This window comes from Brassica napus, chromosome A1, assembly GCF_020379485.1.
Source record: "Brassica napus cultivar Da-Ae chromosome A1, Da-Ae, whole genome shotgun sequence".
In the NCBI taxonomy this organism is placed as follows: Eukaryota; Viridiplantae; Streptophyta; class Magnoliopsida; order Brassicales; family Brassicaceae; genus Brassica; species Brassica napus.
The window spans coordinates 19146043-19172321 of record NC_063434.1 but is presented as its reverse complement, the minus strand read 5'-3'; the positions used below and the strand labels follow the sequence as shown (position 1 = coordinate 19172321).

Genomic DNA, 26279 nt, shown 5'->3' with positions numbered 1-26279 from the left:
AAAAGATGAAAACATCTTATATATTAGAACATAAAATTATTCTAAACATTTTACATATCAGAACAGAAGGAATATATTACACGTTCAGCGTTCCCACTTTGTATTCATGCACTCGTATATACCTACCTATCAGTTACTAAGATATGAATATGATAGTAGTTTTTTTACTAATACTTCCTCTGTTTAACAAAGATATATATTTTTAGTATTTTTACATATATTAATAAAATATATTCAATCATTATAATAAATATATCATTTTCTGTAATTTTCAATAACTTTTAACCAAAATAATTTATTAAAGTCAATTAATTTTTTTGAATATTACAGATTTTTCATAGAAAATACAAAAGGTCTATCTTAGTGAAACAAACTTTTTTTTCTGAAACCTCTTAACTTAATGAAACGGAGAGACACTTTCCCCCTGTTTTATTATTTATTGAATTATGGTTAGATAAATAATTAATAATAATTTATTTAAGGTTTTTCCCATTGGATTTTCTTGGTTAGGTTTTTAACGAGGTAACATCTCACGCGCATTATATATATTAAAGGGAAGTGTTATGAATATTGTGGTGATGCCTATTATAAAATTATAACGATTCTTAGATGTACTGGTTCTCCAAGCTTTTCTTATTTTTCAAGTTAGATTTTGTTTCCAAATTATTGTAATCCTATATAAAATACTCATTACTCATAGAATAAGACACACGAGTCTCTCTTTTTTCTTCTTTACTATATCAAACTAGATGATAACGACCGAATTATTTATACTAATGTTTATCCATTAAATGGTTTTTAACATTTTGCGACACTACAAATTTTATCGATTGTAAAATGACGAATAAAGAGGTTGGTCTCTTACGTATATCATCGTCGTTGAAAATTTAACGTATTATCATCGTCGTTGAAAATTTAACGTATTAAAATTCATTTTAGTTATTTTGAAAACTTCATATGTACAAAATAAAATTAAGTTGTAGTATTGACACAAATCACAAAAACAAGATTGACAACATCAATTTTAAATGACGAAAGAAGATTAGGTTTTCTGCTATTGATTTGTTTACTATTGACTCTGAGTAAGTGATTTCATTTTCTACCTCTATAAAATTATGCTTTCGTTCTTATTTCTGTGTCACTGATATGAGTTTTGTTTCTTTTCAAATTTCTTATGTGAATTCGGTGAATTACATAAGTGTCAATTTAAGAAGATGGACACCTGTAAAAGTTAGTTCCACTCGAGATACATATCTAAGAATTAAAATTTTGAAGAAAATTACCGGCAAACGCTATTCACAGGTTAGTTTTCAAATTTAATATATCAAGCTGTTATCAAATATAAGTGCAGACTCAAAATATAAATGTATGTGTTGTATATATTCATCTGTTCGGTCTAAAGAGTATACCTTTGTACCCAACGCTTTTCATGTTTATCACCACTAAATAAACATTTTCGAAAATATCTTATTCATTAAAAAGCAATAGACTTTTATACCCTTGCTCAATATATTTTTTTCCAATAATTATCTATATAAATAATAAATTTTTAAAAATAATAGTATTTTTTTCATGTTTTCGAATTATAATTTTTCAAATTCAAACTTTTTTTAAAAAACAATTTTGATTTTCAAAATTGTTTTTATTTTTTATTTTCTTTTTTTTTTTGAAATACGAAAATTATTTTAAAACTATTTAAAATTGTTAGAATTTTTAAGTATTTATTGATATATTTATTAGAAGGGAAAATTACATGTTTACCACTTTTATGATACCACTTTTCATTTTTACCACCACTAAGGAAATATTTTCAAAAATATCTTCTTCATTAAGTGGCAAAAGACTCTTATGTCCTTGTTATTTTTATATAATAAATCATTATTTAAATACAAAAATAAAAAATAAAAAAATAAAAAAATAAAAGAAGTAATTTTTTTATATTTTCGAATTATATTTTTTCAAATTCAAACTTTTTTATAATTTTCTTTTTACTTTTTCCGAATTTTTTTATTTTTTTTTCAAATTTCTTTTTGAAAAACAAAAATTATGTTTGAAACTATTTTTTAAAATATTTTATATATTTTTTAAGTATTTATTTTTATATTTATTAGAATCATAAATTTTACATTCCAAAAACCCTACCCCATCAATCAAGTCTAAACCATAAGTCTAGATTAGTTAACCCTAAGGATATAATTGTCTTTTACCCTTCATTAAAAATGAGGAAAAAAATGATTAGTGTAAACATGAAAAGTGGTACTATGAATGTGCTATTTGTGGCAATTTCCCTTATTAGAATTCTAAACTCTACATTCCAAAAACACTACTCCACCTCCAACTCTAAACCCTAAATTTAGATTATTAATTATATGATTATAAATGTTTTTTCTTTTCTTTAAAATTGAGAGTAAAAGTGGTTAAAACAAACACAAAAAATGGTATTATGAATGTGATATTTTTAGCAATTTTTCATGAAATTACAAAAAAATTAAAAATTTAGGATTTTAGTGTTTTTTGTAGTTAATCAAATTACGCTAGTACGTGACATCATCATCTAGTATAAATAGTAAAAGATATCAATAGCAAGATGAATTGACGAGATAATGGCTCTGGATGAGAAAAGCGGCAAACAAAATAAGATTGTATCAACCGGGTCTATTGGTATAAGTGTGGACTAAGTGGATTTAGCGGTCAAATAAATATGTTTGAATGATAAAAATAAAACAAAAAGGATCCAAAATACTATATAAATTTTAAAATAATATATATATATATATATCTTTATATATATATATTCAATATCATTAAATATTTTTCATAAATAATAGTAGCTTTTGTAGAAAATATTTTATAAATGCAACAAATATAAAATTTTATTTAAAATATTTGGGTACCTTTCAAATTTTGTTTAGATCTATTCGAATTTCTGTATTTGGAGCTAAATAATTAAATTTTATACGAGTATTTATAAATTTTTTTATAGGTTTGGTTCAGTTCATATACCATTTAAATTATGTAAAGGTTTTAAAAATTCAAATATACCTTAAAATCACCGTTGACAAAAAAAAACCTTAAAATATTCAAAATCTAGATCAATAACATGATTTGGTATGAGTTCCGTTCAGATCACATGACATGAAATGCATGAATCAGGTTAGACGTGATGATAAGAATTTCATGACTTGACCTGGTCTTCTAAACACTTTCTATCTATTTGGCTCTATATTCTAGAAACTTTATCTCATTGATTTGTTTAGTGTTTTTTTTTTCTTTGGACAAAGTTTAACATCATTTTTTTGCTGACTCTTATTAATATACAAAACTAAAAGAAATTGTCACAAATATCATATTTATAATCTCAGTTTTCATGTTTACATTAATCGCTTTTACTTTCATTTTTCGAAAGAGAAATTTAGGATTCTAATAAATGTATAAATAGATACTTCAAAAAATAAAAATAGTTTCAAACATAATTTTCAAAAAAAAATGAAAAAAATTTAGAAAAAATTCGAATTTGAAAAAATATAATTTGAAAACACAAAAAATTATTATTATTTTTTATTTATTAAATAATTATATATATATATATATATATATATATATATATATATATATATATATATATATATATATATATATATATATATAAAACAAAGTATATGAGTCTTTTGCCACTTAATGAAAAATGTATTTTGAAAATATCCTTTTATTGGTGGTAAAGATGAATAATTATATCATAAAAGTGGTAAACATGAAATTTCCCCAAAATTAAAAGATTCTTATTAAAAAAAAAGAATTCTTCATCATACAGTGTTCATGTAATTATTTTCCCATAATAATAACATTCCTCTAGAATAATATCAACTAAAATTTTAATCTGCGCTGAGCGCTTAAGTTTTTTTTATTTTTATTTTAAATATGATTAACCAATTTTATAAATCTTAATTAAAAATATTAACTTTAAGATAATTCAATCATGACAATTATAAACATTTTTCTTTAAATCTCTATATATAAAGGAGTGTTATATTCACTCCTGAAGTTGCCACATAGGATTCCAAGTCACAAAATCGAAGTTTCTGGAAGCGACACATGTCTCGTTCTGCAAAGTGCAGCGTTTCATTTAAATTCTTCTGTCATGGGCTTCTTTTGCATTTGTGTGGTTGGTATCTGAAACTGGAAGGTGTATCCGGCCCGGTTAGATTGATTCCACGCTCCAAACCTAGCTTTTTGATCGAATAAACGAAGATCGTCTCTCTTCTTCATGTTACGACGACGAGTTGACGTTTGCACTTCTCCCTACGATATGAAATGGTCCGAGTTATGGCTTCGTGTTTACTCCCAATGATTGAATCCCCCACTATGTCGTCTTCAATGCTTTGTTTCGATCTGTAAGGCGGTGTCTCTAATCCTATAAAAGGTAAACTTTCCGTAGAACATCATCATCTTTACTCTTGATTTCACATACATTTGTTGCTTTTGTTTTTGTTTGTATTTGTTCGTGTTTTGCAGTCGCCATTTCCTTCTTCGCCTTCGCCGTCAATCATCGTCACTCCTCTAACCGGTTAGTTTATTCTTCTCTTAGTGGAGCACAATATGATATATTCTTAATATATAATGAAACTATGATTTTGTGTTTTCGTGTTTCGATTTGATTGCATTTTACCCTAGATTGAGAAACCCGATTTTGTGTTTTAGATGAGCAGTAAGGGTTTCTTCAATTGATTCAAAGTATATGGCTGCTTCAGTTTCAACCAGACTTATTTGCACTGTTGGATCCTTTGCAGCTTTACGACGCATCATCAGTATTATCTCAGTTTTAAGCTCTTTCTTATATGCAAAAATGTGAAATTTTTTTCCTTTGATCTCTAATTGCTTCTCTGTCTCTTTGGCACAGCTAATGCATCTGAAAATTGTTTAAGCTCTCCTCCATGTCATCAAAAGTTTGGTTTTTAGATCATGAAGATCTCTTCATGTCACTTCCATTGCATACAACTAAGATCAACTTTCATCCCGATTGCAGAGAGTTTGGAATCACAGTGACTCTAAAGCCTCACCAAGTTGAAGGAGTCTCTTCGCTTATATACAAATATCTACTCAGCGTCAATGTCCTTCTCGGTAACTATCCGCCCTTTTTCTTCCTATACAAACCGAAACTCAAAAGTTTAAACCAATTAGTTCAACTTTTCTATTATGATTGCAGGATACGAGGTACCACCACTTTTTTTCCGAAACGCTATCTTTGTGATTGTATCCATGTTGAGTCTAATCTACAGATTGAGCAGATGGGGTTGGGGAAAACTCTACAAGCTATTTATTTTTTGAGTTTTCTGAAGTTTCATCAAGGATTGCGAAGGCCATTTTGTGAGTCAAATGAGATCTGCTTCTTAAAGACAAGTTCTTGATGTTGTGTCTTTATTTTTGGCAGTTGTGCTTTGTCCTTTGAGCGTAACGGATGGTTGGGTTGAAGAGACAAAAGGTTCACTCCAGAACATGAAGTTCTTAGGTATGTTGGTGATAAAGATTGCCATAGGAATTTTCGTAAGGTAATGCATGATTATGTCAACAAGAACTCTAAGGGTTTATCAGCTGTGTGTAATTATATTGTTCTGTTTGTTTCGTTCCAGGAATCTTTGTTACTATTTAATGTGTTGTTTACAACGTATGCTATAGCATTGATGGATCAAGACTTCCTTTCTCAGATTCGGTGGCAGTATGCTGTAATTGATGAAGCTCAAATACTCAAGAATCCCAACAGTGTTGTTATTGGGAAAGTGTATCTTAGCTAAGGTTTATCTTATTAAACCGTCTTACTCTTATGTAATGTTTCCTATTTGCTATAGGGTTACGTCTTGAAGTCGGGTCATGCCTTTGTATATATACTCACGTTACGTATCAATACAACACACAAGTTTACAGTTTACAATATCTTCTCAAGTTTACATGGTATCAGAGCATAAAGTTCTGTACCCCGAGTTATTTTTTCCGTCGTTCCCAGTCTTTGTTCTTGGTAAGAACAACAGTCTGAAGTCATGGCCGACGGTGACATGTCTTCCGCTACCAAAAGTTCGTCTGCTCAAGTTGAGCAAGGTCAAGGTGGTACCGTCAACGTACCGACTCCGTATTCTCTGTTTGCATCCGACAACCCAGGAGCACTGATAACATCGGTGATGTTTACGGGTGACAACTACAATGAGTGGTCCACAGAGCTAGTTAATGCACTTAGAGCTAAACGGAAGTTAGGGTTTATCGATGGAACAATATCAAAACCTGCCATTGATGATCCCAAATTCGAGCTCTGGTCGTTTGTCAATTCCTTGATTGTTGGCGGGATTCGGTCGTCCATTGAAGCCAGGGTACGATCAACAGTCACGTTTATCTTCGACTCTCACAAGTTGTGGGAAAACTTGAAGAAGCGTTTCTCTGTGGGAAACAAAGTTCGTATCCACCATCTTAAAGAACAGTTGGCGTCGTGCAAACAAGATGGACAGTCAGTAATGGATTACTTTGGTCGGCTTGCTAAGATGTGGGAAGAGCTGGACGCATACAAACCTCTTCCACCTTGTACTTGCAGTGCAGCAGCTGTCTACGAGAAAGAAAGAGAAGAAGAGAAGGTCCATCAGTTCCTTATGGGTTTAGACGAGTCGCGGTTTGGTGTTGTGTGTCAAGGAATTATTGCAACAGACTCTTCTATTGATTTAGGTGATGTGTATTCTAGAGTCGTTCTTGAGGAGCAGCGTCTTGTCTCTTCAAAAGAACGTGAAGTCCAGCAGAGTGCAGTCGGTTTTGTGGCTAAGAAAGAAGCATCCGACACACAAAATTCTGGTCAAACAAGACGAGTAGTTCATTGTTCTCATTGTGGACGTCGTGGTCACGAGAAGGCAATTGTTGGCAGCTAGTAGGTTTCCCCGACTGGTGGGAAGAGACACCACCAACCCGAGGTAATAACAGAGGAGGAAGAGGCGGTCGTGGTCGTGGAGGTTACAGCTCAGACCGCAACAAGACTAACGGCAAAAAAGTCCACAATGCTCATGCTACTTCTTCGAACTCATCATCGTTTCCAGTGTTCACCGACGAACAGTTGAAAGCGCTCACTCAGATGATTAATGAGAAAAACAGATCGACTGAGAGGCTGACTGGTAAGCTTTATGGTGATCTCATTCTAGACACTGGTGCCTCTCATCACATGACAGGAGAGCTCTCGTTTCTAGAAAACATCACAAGTATTCCGTCTTGCCCAGTTGGGTTTGCAGACGGGTATAAAACTTATGCGACCCACACCGGCGTCTTTCGCTTGTCCAATAGCATTACGTTGCATAATGTGTTATTTGTGCCAAATTTAAACTGCTCCCTTATCTCAGTGTCAAAGCTACTGCGACAGACGAATTGCTTTGCTCTTCTAACCAACACTATTTGTGTTTTACAGGATCGTTTCACGAGGATGATGATTGGCGCAGGTGAAGAGAGAGATGGGGTTTACTATTTTAAAGATGTTATGGCTGCACGTGTTGAGGTTTCTGACAAGTCTACTCGCTCAGTTGATCAGTTTCGTTGGCACCAAAGGCTTGGACATCCTTTGTTTTCAGTGTTATCTTATTTACCGTTTGTGTTAGACTCTAAAGCTTCCAGTCCTTGTGACACTTGTTTTGAAGCTAAGCAAACTAGAGAAGTTTTTTATGAAAGTTTAAATAAAACAACAAAATGTTTTGAGCTTATTCATTGCGATGTCTGGGGTCCTTAAAGAGTTCGATCTTCATTTGGTGCTGTGTATTTTCTCACAGTGGTTGATGACTTCTCACGCGCAGTTTGGACTTATTTACTCTTTGAAAAGTCAGAAGTTCAAACCGTCCTTAAGAACTTTTGCAAGATGACTGAGAAACAATTTTCCAAAGAAGTTAAGGTTGTTCGCAGTGATAACGGAACCGAGTTTATGTGTATGTCTCGTTTCTTTCGTGAGAATGGGATCATACATCAAACCTCTTGTGTAGCTACTCCTCAACAGAATGGACGAGTAGAAAGAAAGCATCGCCACATTCTGAATATGCACGTGCTTTGCTGTTTCAGAGTAACTTGCCGATCAAGTTTTGGGGGGAGGCGATTTTGACTGCAGCATACCTGATTAATCGAACGCCTTCAGCTGTGCTTGGTCATCGCTCACCGTACGAGCTTCTGTATAATGAGAAACCAAGTTACTCACAACTCCGTGTCTTCGGGAGTCTTTGTTTTGTTCATCATCGGTCGCGTGATAAAGATAAGTTTGGGAAACGAAGTCGGCGGTGTGTTTTTGTTGGCTATCCTTATGCACAAAAAGGATGGAAGGTGTATGATCTTGATAAACACGAGTTCTTCATCTCCCGTGACGTTGTGTTCCAGGAATCAGAGTTTCCTTACTCAGCACCAACACTCGTTTCTATTAACAAAGAACCCGTAGTTCCAAATACAGAACCAGACGGTGATTGGGAAAACACTAATCTACCTGTCTTAGAAGACAGGGGGAGCTCGTCAGGCTCAGCAACTCCTCCTGTGGCCACAGTTGTAGAGCAAACAACGCCATCGTCATCTCCTACGACTGATGTTGGGACAGTCGACATTGACCAATCTCCGCTGAATGTTGTTGCTCCTGCATCCCCTGCTGCTAATACGCCAGTTGTGCAACCGGTAGAAGAAGTCTTCGGTCGAGGACAACGACCTCGTGTTCCGTCTGTTAAACTCAAGGATTAAGTTATGTACAATGCCATACATCTTGAAAACCCATCTCTCACACCCGCCTGTTCTTCATCGCATCCTCATGAGACAGTCCAAGGTAACTCACTATATCCTTTAACTGATTACATTACTGACGAGAATTTTTCAGTAGCACATCGAGCGTTTCTTGCTGCTGTTACTGCTGGAGTAGAACCAAGATCATACTCTCAGGCAGTCAAGGATAAGATTTGGCGTGGTGCAATGAAACAAGAAGTAATTGCTCATGAAGAAAGTGGCACTTGGGATATCGTCTCTCTTCCGAAAAGAAAGAAAGCAATTGGTTGTCAATGGATTTATAAATTAAAGTTTAATGCCGATGGCACAGTTGAACGTCCTAAGGCGCGTCTGGTTGCTTGCGGAAATAATCAAGTTCAAGGTGATGATTTCTCCGAAACATTTGCTCCAGTTGTTAAGATGGGCACCATCCGCAGTCTACTTGCTCTTGTCGCAGCAAAAGGATGGGAGGTCCATCAGATGGACGTCCACATTGCGTTTCTGCATGGTGATTTAAATGAAGAAGTTTACATGCGGTTACCACCTGGTTTCACTCACTCTGACCCAACTAAAGTCTGTTTGCTTCGCAAGTCCTTATATGGACTCCGGCAAGCTCCGCGTTGTTGGTTTGAAAAGCTCACAAACTCGCTGTTAGAGTATGGGTTCCTTCAGTCATATTCAGATGCTTCTCTGTTCACATACACAAAAGACTCTAAGGAGATTCGTGTGCTCATTTATGTTGATGATCTTGTTCTTGCGAGTATGACGAGAAGCTCGCTGTTAGAGCTTCTCGTCAAGTTCAAAACTTACTTAGGTGAGTGTTTTAAAATGAAAGACTTGGGAAAGCTCAAATACTTTCTTGGCATCGAAGTGGCAAGGTCCAAAGAAGGTATATTTCTCTCTCAACGGAAATATTCTTTAGACATTATTGAAGACACATGTCTTCTAGGCTGTAAACCAGTCACTATTCCCATGGAACAGTATCATCAACTAACAGCAGAGGACACTCCACTTCTTGCTGATCCTAAGAAGTATCGCTGCTTGGTTGGTCGGCTCGTTTATTTGATGATCACACGACCAGAGTTATGTTACACAATTCATCTTTTGTCTCAGTTTATGCAGCAACCACGTGAAGCTCATTGGAATGCGGCTCTGCGTGTTGTTCGCTTTCTCAAAGGTTATCCAGGACAGGGTATTCTTCTGCGTGCTGACAATAACCTTCAACTCTCAGTTTATGTCGATGCTGATTGGAGTTCGTGTCCGGATAGTCGTCGTTCGTTGAGTGCGTATGTGGTCTTTCTTGGTGATTCACCTATTGATTGGAAGACTAAGAAGCAAGACACGGTGTCTATGTCATCTGCCAAGGCTGAATACAGGGCCATGGCCGCGGCTGTTAAAGAAGTAAAATGGATTGTTCCTTTGGTGGAGGAGCTTGGAGTCAAGGTTGTTCAACCTGTTCGTTTTTATTGTGACAGTAAAGCAGCCATTCATATCGCTGCTAATCCTGTGTTTCACGAACGTACGAAGCATCTTGAACGCGATTGTCACAGTGTACGTGATGCGGTTAAAGCAGGTCTCATCTCAACCATTCATGTCAAGTCGAAGGATCAAATTGCAGACCTCTTAACCAAAGCTTTGGGACGTCCTCAGTTTGAAGCATTATCGTCCAAGTTGGGTGTTCAAAACCTTCACTCTCCAACTTGAGGGGGAGTATTAGGAAAATGTATCTTAGATAAGGTTTATCTTATTAAACCGTCTTACTCTTATGTAATGTTTCCTATTTGCTCTAGGGTTACGTCTTGAAGTCGGCTCATGCTTTTGTATATATACTCACGTTACGTATCAATACAACACACAAGTTTACAGTTTATAATATCTTCTCAAGTTTACAGTTGTCTCATTAGGAATATTCATCGAGTTTTGAACTGAATGATATCAAAATCTGTCCATTACAAACTTGCTTTAGTCATTTAATAGCTGGGCTAGCATTCTATTTTTTGCAAGCTGGTCTATTGGTTGACTTCGAAATGAAGTATCGTTCTAAATTATTTTTTCGCTAAATCAGTGTTGGTTCGTGAGACGTCTAACTAATAACTATCTTATAGCATATATTTTTCCTTAGAATAAATTCAACATAGTTTATATCATCTGTAAAAATTTTAATATATGTAAATAAATTAGAAATATGAAAAGTTAGTAGTTATATTTAATATTGTAAATACTCTTTAAATATATTAGAAATACGCATCGATGTAAGAAAAGTAAAATATAGTAGATAAAATTGCTAAAAAAGAACAAAAAAACAAGGTTGTTGTCCTTTTGGTATAAAACCAATTTTATCCATTTTTTCTCTTTTTTAGCCTTTGTATTTCTGAAAACTAATAAAATAAATAATTTTGTTAATCAAAAAAATTATTGAAAAATATAAACAATTAATAAAACATCCATATACACAAGCTGGTAATTTTCTTTTGTTCAAAAACTTGGTAAATAAGATTTTTAAAATACGTTCTACTTAAAATAGAATGTGTCTTCTACGAAAAATGGTATAGTGAAAACGATTTCTAAAATAAACACGTTCATCTACTTCTTTTAGAACGCCCATTTTACTATTTACTAAATTTCTAAAAAAGAGGAATGTGCATTCTACTAATCATAAAGGTATCCACTTTTCTTCCGAATGCATCTTCTACTTTTATAAAGTATTCTAAATTTTGGGGAATGTGTTTTCTACAATGTACTCTTTACGTCTATTTAAAGTAAAAAGTGTATTCAGAATTTTTATCATTCTTCTAAACTTTTAGAAGTCGCCTTCTACGGATAAGAATACCTGATTTTTTGCGAAAATTAATGAAATTTCAGTTAAGGAAATATTCTAAAAATCTCCTAAAAATATTCTAACTTCCTAAAACGTGTTATGGTCGATTTTACTTGACAAAATTAAAAAAAAAAAAACGATTCTCCTTTCTCTTCTTCATCAATCTATGGTTTTTCCATAGTTTTTCTTTTGATTCTTCTCACAAATTCTTGTTCTCTATGATGCATATCTATACCTTTTTTTTTCGATTGCCTTTCAAATGTTTTATTTTCCTTTTTTCCATTAACTCTTTTAAGAAATTCAAATTAACTTTTAAATTGTGTTTAATTAGATTAAATATAGGGTTAGTTTTGGGATTATAAAAAAATTATACTATTGAGACAACTTCATGTTGGTTTTGTACCAAGGGGACAACAACCTTGTTTTTTTGTTCTCTTTTAGCAATTATCCCAATATAGTATCATTTAAACCATTTCAATAAACCTATTAGAAATTTATTCTACAACAAAAAGAAGAAAATTGAAAATAATAGAAAAAAATAAAAAATAACAACTACATAGCTAATAAATAATGATTAATATATCAAATAAAACTAAAATTTTTAAATTAAAACAAATATTAAAAGATATAATGATAATAAGCTTCCCACGCGAAGCACAGGCTGACCCTAGGACCTAATATAAAAATGTTTATAAGTTATTAAATTGAATTATATTCAACAGTATATTTTCACATATTGTGTAAATAATTGGATTTAAAATTTTAATATTTTAAGATTTAATTTTTCCTTATTTAGTTTCATTACCGAAAAAATGAAGTATTCGTAGTCATATTTAGATTTTCTGTTGTTAAGAATATCCATTATGTAATGGATAATATGAGTAGAAACTCTTTAAATGTTTTTAATAAATGATTTTTTGTGTTAAGAATATAGGTTTCCCAGATCTTTATATTTTTTGTTATGAATATCTATGAACTAATTTTAACTAACTTATGTCCTAGACATTATTTGAAAAATGATTGGTCACATGTCAACTCTTTATTTTATATTTTGAAAATTTTGAAATATGTATGAATTTTAAAATTAAAAAAAAATTAAATGGATTATCCGAACCCAACCGATCTGTGAAGATCCAAAACAAAATTTATAAATACTCGAATAAGACTAAAATCTTTAACTCCGAAAACCCGAAACCCGAATAGATCCGAACCGAATCCGAGTGGGTACCGGAATGCTCACTCATATTTAAGCCAAAAAACTTTTTATGTCAATTTTAGTTATTTGGCATATATTATTAAAATGTATATGTTATAAATAATATCTCAATTTTTTTTAGTTATTTGGCATATATGACACTGTTATAAATAGTATAACATATCAAAAAAGTCTCTCGTTTTAATAATGTAGATAGTGAAATTGCTAAACGATGAAATATTTAAAATAATAAAATGGCATATATTGCCTTTTCCCACCGATATTTTTTTTTTGAAAAAGGGTTTGTTCTTTACCTACAGATTTATTCTCTTATATCAATATAAAATAGAGTTGATTTCGTGAAATACAATTGTATAGGTACTTATTGAAAAATCACAACCAATTAAGCCAATTTTAACGCAGGTATAATAGTAAGTTTGAAAAGAAAAGTTTGAATTCATGAGTAGGTCTGAAAGTCAAAAATATATTTAATCTATAACACTGTATTGGAACATTCCAAGCATCGTTGAAAATTATTAGGAAAATGAACTGATTTTTTATTTACTAGAATTGGAATTGAACTATGTATATGTTTTATTTACTAAAACAGTTTTTTTATTCAGTATTAGTGTATTACTACGTGTTACAAATGTATTTTTGGCAATTAAAATTTAAATGGTAGAAACATGTTTATCATGCTGTTAGAAAAAAACATGTTTTTTCTTCCTCTTGAACAGTTGAACAACAAGGAAGTAGTTTCTCTGCATGGTCGTAAATTGTAGTTGGTAAATTTACTCGGTGAACTTAGGACACTAAATAGAAATGGAGTTTTCATTTGACGGTGTTTTGGCGAATGATCTGTTATTTAGATCTATTTGAGTTTTTAGGGCTTCAAGATACCGATGAGCTCAAGGAGATTATATAATCATCAGTATTCAACGAAAGCTGCAAATAGAGTTACGTTGGTGGAAACAAAAGAAAAAAAAGGGTCGAAAACTGATTCAGATATGTACATATGATCGGTGCGTTCGTTAGCAGGTGAGAGACACTGGTTGAGACGCGTGCATCCGTACCTTCCCATTCTCAAACCTCCAGTAAACATGTGGTGGTTTTTTGTTAATCTTTATCTATTTTAGATTGTCGATTGGGCTTCGTTTAGGTTTCTTTTGGACCTTCCTTTTCATCATGTACTGGATTAAGCCTAAATAAATAAATCAGTGTTGACAAAAAAAAAACAGCTAGCGTGAAAAATAAATTTTAAAGACAAAAATATGATAAAGAAGACAGAACTCTTATGTACAAATGTTACAGACATTTTAGTTTATATCCAGGAAAGCAAAACAGAGCTTCCATGACACAAATAAATCACGTAATTAAAACTTTTTTGTTCCTCCTCTTCGACACACTATTAGTAACAACACTGTAACAAGCAAACATGAACCAAACTTTATTAAAAAGTAGTTGAAAGATCCCTCTGAAGTTATCTTCATAATACTTAAGATCAGAGCTCAGAGTTAACAGTTTCTGGATGATAATGAACCATCTCCTCCCACATCAACTCTCTTATCATCTCCGCCCCCAAATCCTCATCTTCATCTACATCGAGATCAATAGGAACTTGAGCAGGAGGATTTGCATTTGGGTCGTACAAAGGCGCCATGTAAGGATGCTGAAGCGCTTCCACGACACTAATCCTCTTGGAAGGGTCAAGAACGAGCATCTTCTGAAGCAGATCAATGGCTAGAACATTCGCATTCGGGTAAAGACGAGAGAATGATATCCCCGGTGAGTAAGGGAGAGACTCTATGTATCTTTTGGCTTTCGGGTTATCGATAAACTCGAGATCTTCCTCTTTCTGGCTCCCCAAAATGTTAATGATGAGCTTAATCTGGTTAAGACATTCTGTCCCCGGGAATATCGGTTTTCTTCCAAGAAGCTCGGCGAATATGCATCCAACCGACCAGACATCGATGGAGGTTCCGTAGTTGTCACAACAGAGGAGAAGCTCCGGTGCTCGGTACCATCGAGTCACAACATACTCAGTCATGAACTGACCTTTGGTGTTGCTCATGCGCGCTAAACCAAAGTCACATATCTTTAAGTCGCAGTTTGCGTTCACGAGGAGGTTACCTGGTTTCAAATCCCGATGGAGAATGTTGGCTGAATGAATATACTTCAGCCCTCGAAGCAGCTACACAAAAAAAAAGAAACAAAATCAATAAGACAAAACAACACGAAAAACCAACGAGCTGTTGGTCTAGTGGTAAAGGAGTATCTAGTAGGCATTCCGCTACTCGGGTTCAATTCTCGTTGGAAGGAGTTATTTACATCGCTTAGGTTCCTGGCAAAGAGGTGAAACTCCCCGAAACAACACGAAAAAAGAACACGCAAAACCTCATACCTGGAACAAGAAGTATTGGCAATGGTCATTACTCAACACTTGAGAAGACTTGATAATCTGGTGAAGATCAGTATCCATGAGCTCGTAAACAAGATACACATCTTTAAAGGTCTTTTTATGATTAGCCATCATTACATCTTTAAGAGCAATCACATTGTCATGTCGAAGATGACGTAGTAGCTTGAGTTCACGAAGTGTCCTCAACGCATCGATCCTGTTCTGAAACACATTGTGGATCTTCTTGATCGCTACTCTCTCGTTAGTCTCTCTGTTGACGGAAGAGCAGACTACACCGTACGCGCCACGGCCTATGGGTTTGATGGGAACGTATTTGGTGTCGATCTCGAAGAGTGTTTGCCACATAGAGAAGTAATGCTTCCCTTGGTTCCTAACTCCATTTGGTGGATCAACCGGAGTCGCCATTCTTCCTTCAGACAAGTTATGCAATAACATTTTTAGAAAGAAACTGAAAATGACTATATTCAAGAACACGTTTCTTGAGCTTGAAAGATCAAAAATATGATCCCTCTTTGATCTTAGAGTCTTTAACGTCTATTTGTTATCTGTTAATAGTGAATTAAATAAGTTACTGTTTCAGATCACTCGAGTTTACTATTTTATCAAAAGCTTCACAGAAGAGCAGGAACTAAAATTAAATATTTGATCGATGTTGAGATTGAGCTCGGACAATGGGAATTTGCAGAGGGCTTACCACTGTGAGTATTGGATACGATTCAGATTTGTGGGTGAGCAAACGACGATCGCCGGTGAGATTCGGGTGGAGAGAGAGAGAGAGAGATTTGGTCAACGTTCTGACCGTTGACTCTGTACTTTCTTGTTTATTACCATTTTAGAAGTTTGTGTCCGACAATCATTTCTCTCATCTTCCCACTAATCTTGGGCTCAATTAAGCCCGATTTAATTTGCAACATAGACACTATTATATATTAATTACATATTTAGTACGTCGAACGAAATGTGGACGTGCCGGAGTGGTTATCGGGCATGACTAGAAATCATGTGGGCTTTGCCCGCGCAGGTTCGAATCCTGCCGTTCACGATTTTTCAAATTCTTTTATTAAATAAATTTGATTTTTCAATTTCTTTTGTTAAGTAATTTGTTTGTTCGAAAAGATAGTGGAAAATAATTTGTTTGTTCGAAAAGATCACAAATTAGTGGAAAATTTTTAACAGTACTAATGAGATGTTTAATTTCGGATCTGGATCTATTTCGGTTTAAAGTTTTCGCTTTCTAAGTTTATTAGTCTTTGTATTCAAAGCAAAACCTTTTGCACAACAATTTTTTTGCATAATATGCAGTGCTTTGTACGGTTTTCAATATCTGAACAATTTTTTAGGTGTTGCATCGTTTTTGGCTTTTAGTTTTTTTTTTGAGATATAAAAAAGTGAATTACGCCATATCTTGATTATATAATGTTGTCTTCGGTTTCCAATTCCACTATTTTTGTTCAGTTCGGTTTGAAAATTTGATTGAACAATTTTTTTTTGGATTGGGTACACTACATAAGCTAATTATAGCAATGGATTAAACATAAGTACGGAGAGCTGTTTCTGCTACTTGTATTTCGGATTTTGAGTGGTTAATTTCCGCATTTTGGATTCGATTTCATTGTGAAAAGTCACTAGAGACTTCTGCCTGGTAGCTAAAGTGAAGCTGATTTGCTTAATCTCTTCTACCATCTCTTTTCTTTTCTTCACTTCCACGTTGAGATCTTTCAAAACATTCTCTTTATCTGATGCAGTCAGTCTCTGAGTTGATTGAGAGATTGCTAAATCTCTTTCTTCCTGTAGAAATTGTACTTCCTTTTCCAGCCTCTCATGGCTCTCTCTTGAAGCTTCTAGAAGCTGTTTGTCCAAACTAAACTCTTTCTCCACCTCGTTATATCTTTCCTTAATGATGCTGACCTTAGACTTTAGTTTCTCCTCCACTGCAGCTATTTCTTGTCCCTTAAAATCACATTCAAAACCTGTCTTAGGAAACCGGTAGTAGTGTGACCACAAGATCTAACTAACTAAACAAGAACCAGTTCCTGTTTTTTCTTGAAACATTGGTTTATAAAGATTCAAGCAAAAAGCTCAAATGGGAGAAGAACATATTTAGCTCAAATGAGGCCACTCAAACTTCATGTCCGGTTAAAACTTTAGCTTGTTAAAATGTCAACAGTGTACTGTAGAACGATGAGGACAGTTTGATGAGACTTATTAAGACGAAGCATATGAGAAGCAAACATTTAGCATGCAGAAAAGCATCGTTGCTATTTATCTTTAGATTGCCAGGAAGTAATTGTAGAAAAAATGACATTTATTTAGATTGATTTGCATTTAAACATATATGGAAGCGATCATTGGACTATAAAGCCATAATAAGAGCCGGTTTCATGTTAAATTGAACCGAACCCAAATAAAAATATCTATACACTATACTAAAAGGGGATATAAGCTCCTCTTAGAGTGTCCACGTAGGCACAAAAAATCGTCCAATCAGAGAGTCCGAAGTTGCCACGTCATCTCATTTATTTTTTCGTAAAAAATGAAAAACAATGCAAATGAAAATATCGAACCCGGGTTATTATGACATACATATAGGGCAGATATCACTAAGCCATTGAAACTTCATTGGACACATATATAAAAACCACTAAATATGTAATCACAAACTCTTATGTACATTTACAATAATATGGTTTCAACTTTCAAGACTCCGATACTTTGTTTTGTAAAAAAAAAAATAAGTAAGTGACTAAGCTAATATATTCTTTGAAAGTGTGAGAACATTGACAAATATGAAAAAGCATAGATTTTTTTTTTCGTGACAAAGTTAAGAATTTTGTAAAAGTAAGTTTAACATAAAAAATTTCGTGACAAATATGAAAAAGCATAGATTTTTGTACAATTTTGACAAAACAACTCAAAACATAGTTCTCTAATGTCTTAATAAAATATTATTTAAGGGTGCAATAATTAAATATATCAATTCAATAATTTTTTTAATTTATAGACAAAACAATAACACAACAAATTTTGAAACATTTGTTTAACCTATCGATTTCTTTTCATGAGAATCCAACTAAACAAGATAAAAAAAACAATTAGATTTATTTAATTACGATTTTATTCAATTTTGATTAATTTCAAATTGTAATAATGTATCTTTTTGAAGTTACAAAAAAAAATATTCTTTCTTTATTACACTAGCATTATATATAGATTCCATATACACAAATAAATATAATATAACAACATAAGTTTGCTTTCCCCGATTCATATGAAAACTTTTTAAGTTATCCACCAAAGCAAATTAATTAAATCAATCAAATTGTTAGAATACAACAAATTAATATATAATTTTATTTTAAATTAAATTATATAAAAAGTGTATTTTCATTAAAAACAAAATAATAAATAAGTAAAACTGATTTGATTGTTATTTTTATGACATATATATATTATGTGAAAGAAATATAAGATTAATATGGAAAAAAATCTTAAATACAAAAAACTCTAAAATTAACAAAAAGAACTAATAAAAATTAAACTATGATATCAATTGAAAGCTTCTTAGATAATATTAATAAAATATTTAAGCGATAATTAGACAAATTTGATTTTTTTTTGCCAGCCAAAAGTTTATTATTAATTAGCATAAGTTATTTTAAGATGTTTAAGAAGTGATGGACTTAAATGATATATGAACTATGAATAGTAGTAATTTGTAAAGCTGGCTTAAATAACACATGTGCGCATCATTTCCAGTCATTTTTGATGCTTAAATTCAATTTCTTTAGAGCAGTTATTCCACAAAGAGATCTTATAAAATATTGTTTTGATATTCAGATTTGTTTCTTGACTGTTAAGAAGATTGATAACTGTAAAAATGTCTCCTTCGAATATTATATGTTTATAACTGAATCCCCAACATGAGACAACTTTGTTTAAAAAGTAAATAATTTCATTTTTTTTATATTATATAATAAATATATATTATTTACTGATATTAAAAAATATAGTTATTCATCTATCACAAACATATATGCAAATTTGTGAGTCAAGTACAACAATCAAACAACATAATGATTTCCACAAAAACAATTTAAAAAATATATTTATGTTAGGTAGTCTTATTTTATATTCTTTAAATAATGTAATAAAGTATTATACATTATTTTTTTAGAATTGAGAAATACATATATATCATTTAGACAAACTAAGCGATAATTAGACAAATTTAATTTTTTTTGCCAGCCAAAAGTTTATTATTAATTAGCATTAGTTATTTCAAGATGTTTAAGAAAGGATGGACAAAAAAATAGGATGGACATAAATGATATATGAACTATGAATAGTATTTTGTAAAGTTGACTTAGATAACACATCTGCACATTTATTTCCAGTCCTTTTTGATGCATAAATTCAATTTCTTCAGAGCAGTTATTCCACAAAGAGATCGTATGAGATATTGTTTTGATATTCAAATTTGTTTTTTGACTGTTAAGAAGATTGATAACTGTAAAAATGTTTCATTCGAATATAATATGTTTATAACCGAGTCCCCAACATAAGACAAATTTGTTTTAAAAGTAAATAATTTTATTTTTCTTATTTTATATAATAAATATATATTATTTACTGATAATAAAAATATAATTATTCATCTATCACAAATAACTATGCAAATATGTGAATCAAGTACAACAATCAAACAACATATTGATTTCAACAAAGAAAATTTAAAAAAATATATTTATGTTATGTAGTCTTATTTTATATTCTTTAAATAATGTAATATAATATTATACATTATTTTTTTTTTTAGAATTGAGAAATACATATAATATCTTTAAAAACTAAACTGATATTATTATAAACTAGGTGGTTGAATGTCCGCGAATTCAGAGGTACAAATGTTTTAAAAATATAATATAATATTTTTATGTTTTTGGTACGTTATAATATATATACTTTTTGTTTTTCAAAATTATTTGGTAGATATTTTCTCAATAAATTATTTTATATATTTATTTATTTTGATTATTTTATTACTTTTTAAAGTATAAGTATAATTTTTTGTAATGTTTAATAAGATTTTTTTATCAACAGTCATATATAACTGATTAAGATTTTCTTCCATTAAAAATAAGAAGTGTATGTATATATATATATATATATATATAGTTTAATAGGTTTGTAGATCAATTTTTCGTATAATTTCTTTTATAAAAACATGAATTCATGTGCCAGAAAAATCCACGATTAGAACTAAAGTATAAACACACAAAAAATATTAAGAAGGAACATAACTATATATATGTGGGACCTTTTGGTGGAGTGGTAAGAATAATAACTTGAAATGCCAACACGTTTCAGGTTTGATCGACATGCTGCGTGAAACTAAGTCTCATTATTCATGGACTTCAACATGGATATGTGCCTTTGTTTTTGGCACATCTGAATACCGGGAAAAAAAATTTCATCAGTTGCACCTTCACTTATAGATTAGTCTAAGTTCTTCCATAGGCTCGGAATATCCTCTAGTTAATTAAATAATTTCACAGAAATTTAAACTCATTATAAATAACTTCACAAATCCTAATAAATGATTTTATAAAGTAAGAGAAGAAGTTATTATCTCTTATAAATAATTTATAAGCTTTCACAATGATTTAAGACCATAAATAGTTTTATAAATACTTACTGATGGTTTTATTTTAAATAATTTACAAACATGTTAATCTTCATAAATAGTTTCAAAAGCTTCTCGAAATGATATATTATTCCTTATAAATTGTTTTATAAATCTTTATAAAGTATTTTGTAAACTCTTATTGATTATAAAATATTCATTATTGATGATTTAAAAAAACTTATTAGAAATGAATTAGTATAAATAACTTTTTAAAATTCTTAAAAATGATATATTAATCATTAGAATGATTTTAAACTCATGTATATAATTTATAAACCTGTTTAATAGTTAATATAATGAATTATATACGTCTATTACAACTAATATAGGAAAACATTATATTTTAACACTGATTTGTAATAAGAAAACAAATATGTTGTATTTTTGTATGAGTTACTTTTGTAAAATTTACTTTATATAGTTTATAAATAAATGATAAAAGAAATTATGCAGCATTATATAGGCTTTCTATAATTGTTACAATTAGCTACTATAATAAATATATGTAAGATTATATGGCAATTAATATTAAATGGTTCTAGAATTGCCTTTTTAAGCATGATTAAAATAACTAAAAATCTAAGATCATCAATCAATCAGATTATAACAATTTCTTTAAAAATTTCACATATGATTAACAAGTCATTTAAGTGGCATTTCAATTAATATAGAAGAGGATATAAACTGGCTCAAATATTTTATTTGGTTAAAACTTAAAATACAAATATATTGTTATAGAAAATGGGGCTTTTTGCAAAATTGACCTAGAACTCAAAGTCAAACACAAAACTAACCTCCTTTTTTTGGAAATTAGTTATGCCCTATTCACCCCACAAGTTTATATAATTTAAGAAAATGCCATCAATTTTTTTTATTTTTTATTTTTGAAAACGATATTTTTACTCTCTCACCCTCATCATCTTCAAGTAATTACAAAATTGCCATTGTCATCAATACCCTAACCACCATGAACAACCAATTTGAAGCTCTTAATGCTCTCAAAATTGATTTACCCTTCTTCTTTCTCCATTCTTATGAACTAAACACAATATCTCTCTCACTTTCTCTCCACATTAAGCTAAAAAAACCCAAGATTTTGATTCTACATTTTTTATGGTTCATAGAGTCAAAGAAGCTAACAATTCTGGGTGGGTCACTTTCGTTTAAGATTATGTGTTCTTGGAGAAGCCTTATGTGTGCTAAGGAAGTTATCTCACCAATTTAAGGTATGAAATCGTGTTTTTTTCCAGATCTGTTCGTCCAGATCTGGCTTATGTCTGGCTGTAGACGACTTACCTGGAAGTCGTCTGGTCAACGTAAAGGTTATTTTTGCTATTGACTTTGAAATATGTTGACTGAAAGTTAAGTCGTCTGATTTTGTTTGGTTACAAAAAAATCTCCAAAGAACCTAGACGACTTACATTTCAGTGGTCATAGGTTAGTTTTGCATTTGACTGGATTATTTCAGAAGTTTGACTTTCCCGGACAACTTACATTTCAGTCGTCTGGTGAAAATTGAAATATCAATATTTTATTAACACTAAACTACTTACAATTAAGTCGTTATAGGTTAGTTTTGCAATTGAAAAAAAAACTTCAATATTTAATTATACCCAGACGACTTACAATTCAGTCATCCACCCGACGACTTACATGTAAGTCATCCAGGATTTTATTCCGAGATTCTGGTCAAACCTCGTAAATCCTGGACGACTTACAAGTAAGTCGTCTCACGGACGACTGAATTGTAAGTCGTTTATATATAATTAAATATTAAAGTTTTTTTTTCAATTGCAAAACTAACCTATGACGACTTAATTGTAAGTCGTCTAGTTTTTAAAAAATATTGATATTTTAATTTTCACGAGACGACTGAAATGTAAGTCGTCCAGGAAAGTCAAACTTCTGAAATAATCTAGTCAAATGCAAAATTAACCTATGACGACTGAAATGTAAGTCGTCTAGCTTTTTTGGAGTTTTTTTAACCAAACAAAAGTAGACGACTTATTTTTCAGTCGTCTAAAATAATAGATTTCAAAGTCAATTTCAAAAATAACCTCTGCGTTGACCAGACGACTTATATTTTAGTCGTCTGGAATACTTAGATTGAAGTCGTCCGCGTCGACCTAAATGGACGACTTCTCTGGGAGTCTACTAGATGACCTCCGTGGATGTCGTCTGCGTCAATGTTTAATAAACTTGCATTTTCTCTAAAACTATAAAGACTTTTTAACATTTTCTTGTTAATTCATGTTTATTAATGAATAATTGGGCTACTGAATGAAATTTATAACTTAATTGGTGATATTTATGAGGTTACCAACATTCACGTTAATTAAAGTTTCTACCTGATCCGAGAAGTCTTCTCCACTAGTTTTTAAGTTTTCTATGCTAGTTTTTGAATAACTTGTATTTTTAAGAGTGATAAGTAACTTCATGATATGTAAAACTCATATTTACAAAATATGTTCTGTCCCTTAGTTTTACTAAATTTGACTAAGTTTTCAAATAAAAAATATGATATGCCTTGACTAGTTACTATTGTTTGTTTCCATCTCTTAAGTATTATTGTTATAGATACTAATGATGATTATTGTTATGAGTTGGAAGAAGGGTTAAAATGCTTCTTAAAATGTTGTATCAATATGAAGCTTCCAACATTCTTGTTTATTAAGATGAGAAAAAGGCCATTGGAGTTTATTATTGCATATGAGAGATCCAAAGATAAGAAAAAGGATACTGAAGTCTATTATTTCATTGATTTGTAAATGTGTAAACACATTGTTAGCACATGTATTACATCTTGGGAAACATTATTACTGATTTTACAAAAAATTCACAACTAAAAGAGTAGACATGCATTTCACAAAACATACCACAAACAAAACTATTATAGATCATTCCTCTACAAAGACAAGCTTGGACTTCACTTGATAAGGAAGAAGACTTTGTCAGAAGACATCCAGGAAGTCCAGACGACTTCTAGGAAGTCCAGACGACTTCCAGGAAGTCCAGACGACTTCCAGGAAGTCCAGACGACTTCCAGGAAAGTCATCCCAGAAGTCTTCCAGATCTGAAAAACCTGCATATCAAATCCAGATCTGAAAAACCTGCATATCCAAAAACATTCATATGACTTAAAAACAGAGAAAATGAGTGGAAGATTAGATAAATCTAACTTTATAGAACACACAAAAATACATATCTAAAATTAATAGATCTATCTTTAAATGAGTGAAAGATGAGTACCATCTGATTAAAAACCTGCAAAAAAGATAGATTAGTAAGAAAGACATGAGAGAAAACTGAAAAATTCATATAAAATTTGGTGTTTTGAAGTCAAAGAGATTAGAGTGGGTTTGGAGAGTTTTAGTTTGGAAAAAAAAGTAAGAACTTTATACAACAAGAAGTTACCAAATGAAGAAAAATCAGACATAAAAACTTATCAAAACACTCAGATCTATTATGAAAGGGAGACTTCGTTAGAAGACTTCCAAGAAGTCCAGACGACTTCCACGAAGTCCAGTCTAGTGCATTATATTTTAGACAACTAATATGTAAGTCGTCCCAGAAGTCTTCCAGATCTGAAAAACCTGCATATCAAATCCAGATCTGAAAAACCTGCATATCCAAAAACGTTCAAATGATTTAAAAACTGAGAAAATGAGTGGACGATTAGATAAATCTACCTATATAGAACACACAAAAATACATATCTAAAATTAATAGATCTACCTTTAAATTAGTGGAAGATGAGTACCATTTGATTAAAAACCTGCAAAAGAGATAAATTATTAAGAAATACATGAGACAAAACTGAAAAATTCATATAAAGTTTGGTGTTTTCAAGTCAAAGAGATTAGAGAGAGGTTGAAGAATTTTAGAATGATGAACATTACATTTTTGTTACAGTCATTGGAGAAGAGGAGAGAAAATGTGTAATTTTTTCTTTATATAGGGAGACAAAAAATCCAATTAGGTTAAATATTTTTGATTCAGACGACTTACTAGACGACTTACTTGTAAGTCGTCCAGAAGAGTTTAATATTTTTAGCGGTAAATTAAAATATTTTTAGCGGGAAACTAAAATAGAACACTTTCCAGACGACTTACAAGTAAGTCGTTTGGTTTAAATTATTTAAGCGGAAAAATAATTTTTAAAAAAATTTTAGGCGGGAATATTTGGACGACTTACATGTAAGTCGTCTGTTTTAATTTCTTCACCAAACGACTGAAATGTAAGTCGTCTAGACCCTAAACATAACCCCTAAACTTAATTAACTAACTAAACACTTCATAAAATCAAATTAAACTTCAAAAGTGTTTACTATATACAAAAATAAACACGTATAGGTAAAAAAATATTTTTTTAAAAAAACATTCAAGCTTTCCAAAATCTAATCCTAAGAATACATACACTACTATAACATATGTTCCCAAACCCTAGACCAAAGAATACCATGATTCACTACCTACACTCATCTATGTCGAAAACAATTCAATTTTGTTATATTTTAATTTATATCTCTTAAAACTGTTTATAATTACATGATTTTAATTTTTCGCTTATCAAAATATTTTTTTAAAAAATTTTTAAATTATTTTTAAGATCAGCTACACCAGAAGACTTACTTTGAAGTTGTCCAGACGACTTTCAACATCTCAGACGACTAAGACGACTTACTAAGGCTATATTCGTAAAAAAAATAGCTCCTGTTTTTTTTTTGTTTGGTCACAAGGGGCTGGACTGTAATTTCACAAGGCTTTTAAGTTAGTTTTGCATTTGATTCAGGTTTGGGTATATGTTTGGGATTAAAATCAAGTTGTGGGTTAGTTTTGGCAAATTTCCCTAGAAAATGACTGGTCAATCACTTGTCGCATTTTCTCTTGTTGACCTTGGTTGTGGAGGCCAATCACTTTTTACACATATTTTTTTAAAAAAAAATTGTTCCAATTTTAATCTTTAGCGGTGGAACCACCATAGATCTGACACCCACTGGCCAAGAGCTTTGAACAAAAGTTACTATATTACTAAGTTGATTTGCCACAAGATTAACATAGTTCCTCAATTGTATAAGAAATTTTTTTGTGATACTCTTATGTTGAAGATGTATATATAACTAACTTAGAATGTTTGTTACATGGATTAAAAATAAAGAACTGGTAAACTAACCAATTTCCACCAGGAGTTCCTCGATACGCTTTCATTACTTGGTTAGCTGTAAAAAAAACAGGTTGTCTACAGGAGACAGGATGAGACAATGGGAACTGATACAGGGATGTGAGTTACGTGGAGAAAGAGATGAGACAAGAGACCATCTCTCTTCGCATGTCCTTACTCCTATACAGTATGGGAGATATTGGCTCGAAATCTTGTAGCAAGTGGGATAAACCCGGATTGGCAGTGGACGTTGCAGCGCTT

At 31.6% G+C, this 26279-nt stretch overlaps 2 protein-coding genes and 1 non-coding gene across 4 annotated transcripts; 2 read left to right on the top strand and 1 right to left on the bottom strand.

The window, feature by feature from the left end:
- Positions 1 to 6032: 6032 nt before the first annotated feature.
- Positions 6033 to 8721, top strand: LOC125610287. Its single transcript, XM_048782625.1, has 5 exons — positions 6033 to 6839; positions 6896 to 7321; positions 7427 to 7550; positions 7782 to 7926; positions 7989 to 8721. Exons 1-5 carry the CDS (start codon positions 6033 to 6035, stop codon positions 8719 to 8721), a joined length of 2235 nt encoding a protein of 744 aa, XP_048638582.1.
- Positions 8722 to 14024: 5303 nt separating this feature from the next.
- LOC106451379 (mitogen-activated protein kinase 2) lies at positions 14025 to 16060 on the bottom strand. 2 transcript variants are annotated; one of them, XM_013893317.3, is made up of 3 exons: positions 15866 to 16060; positions 15154 to 15581; positions 14025 to 14943 (listed from the first exon to the last, which is right to left on the bottom strand). In XM_013893317.3, the coding sequence occupies exons 2-3, from the start codon at positions 15574 to 15576 to the stop codon at positions 14254 to 14256; spliced, it is 1113 nt and encodes a 370-aa protein (XP_013748771.1). In that variant the 5' UTR covers positions 15577 to 15581; positions 15866 to 16060; the 3' UTR covers positions 14025 to 14253.
- Positions 16061 to 16131: 71 nt separating this feature from the next.
- On the top strand, positions 16132 to 16213 carry TRNAS-AGA. The gene has a single exon. It is a non-coding gene; the product is annotated as a tRNA-Ser (tRNA).
- The last annotated feature ends 10066 nt before the right edge of the window (positions 16214 to 26279 follow it).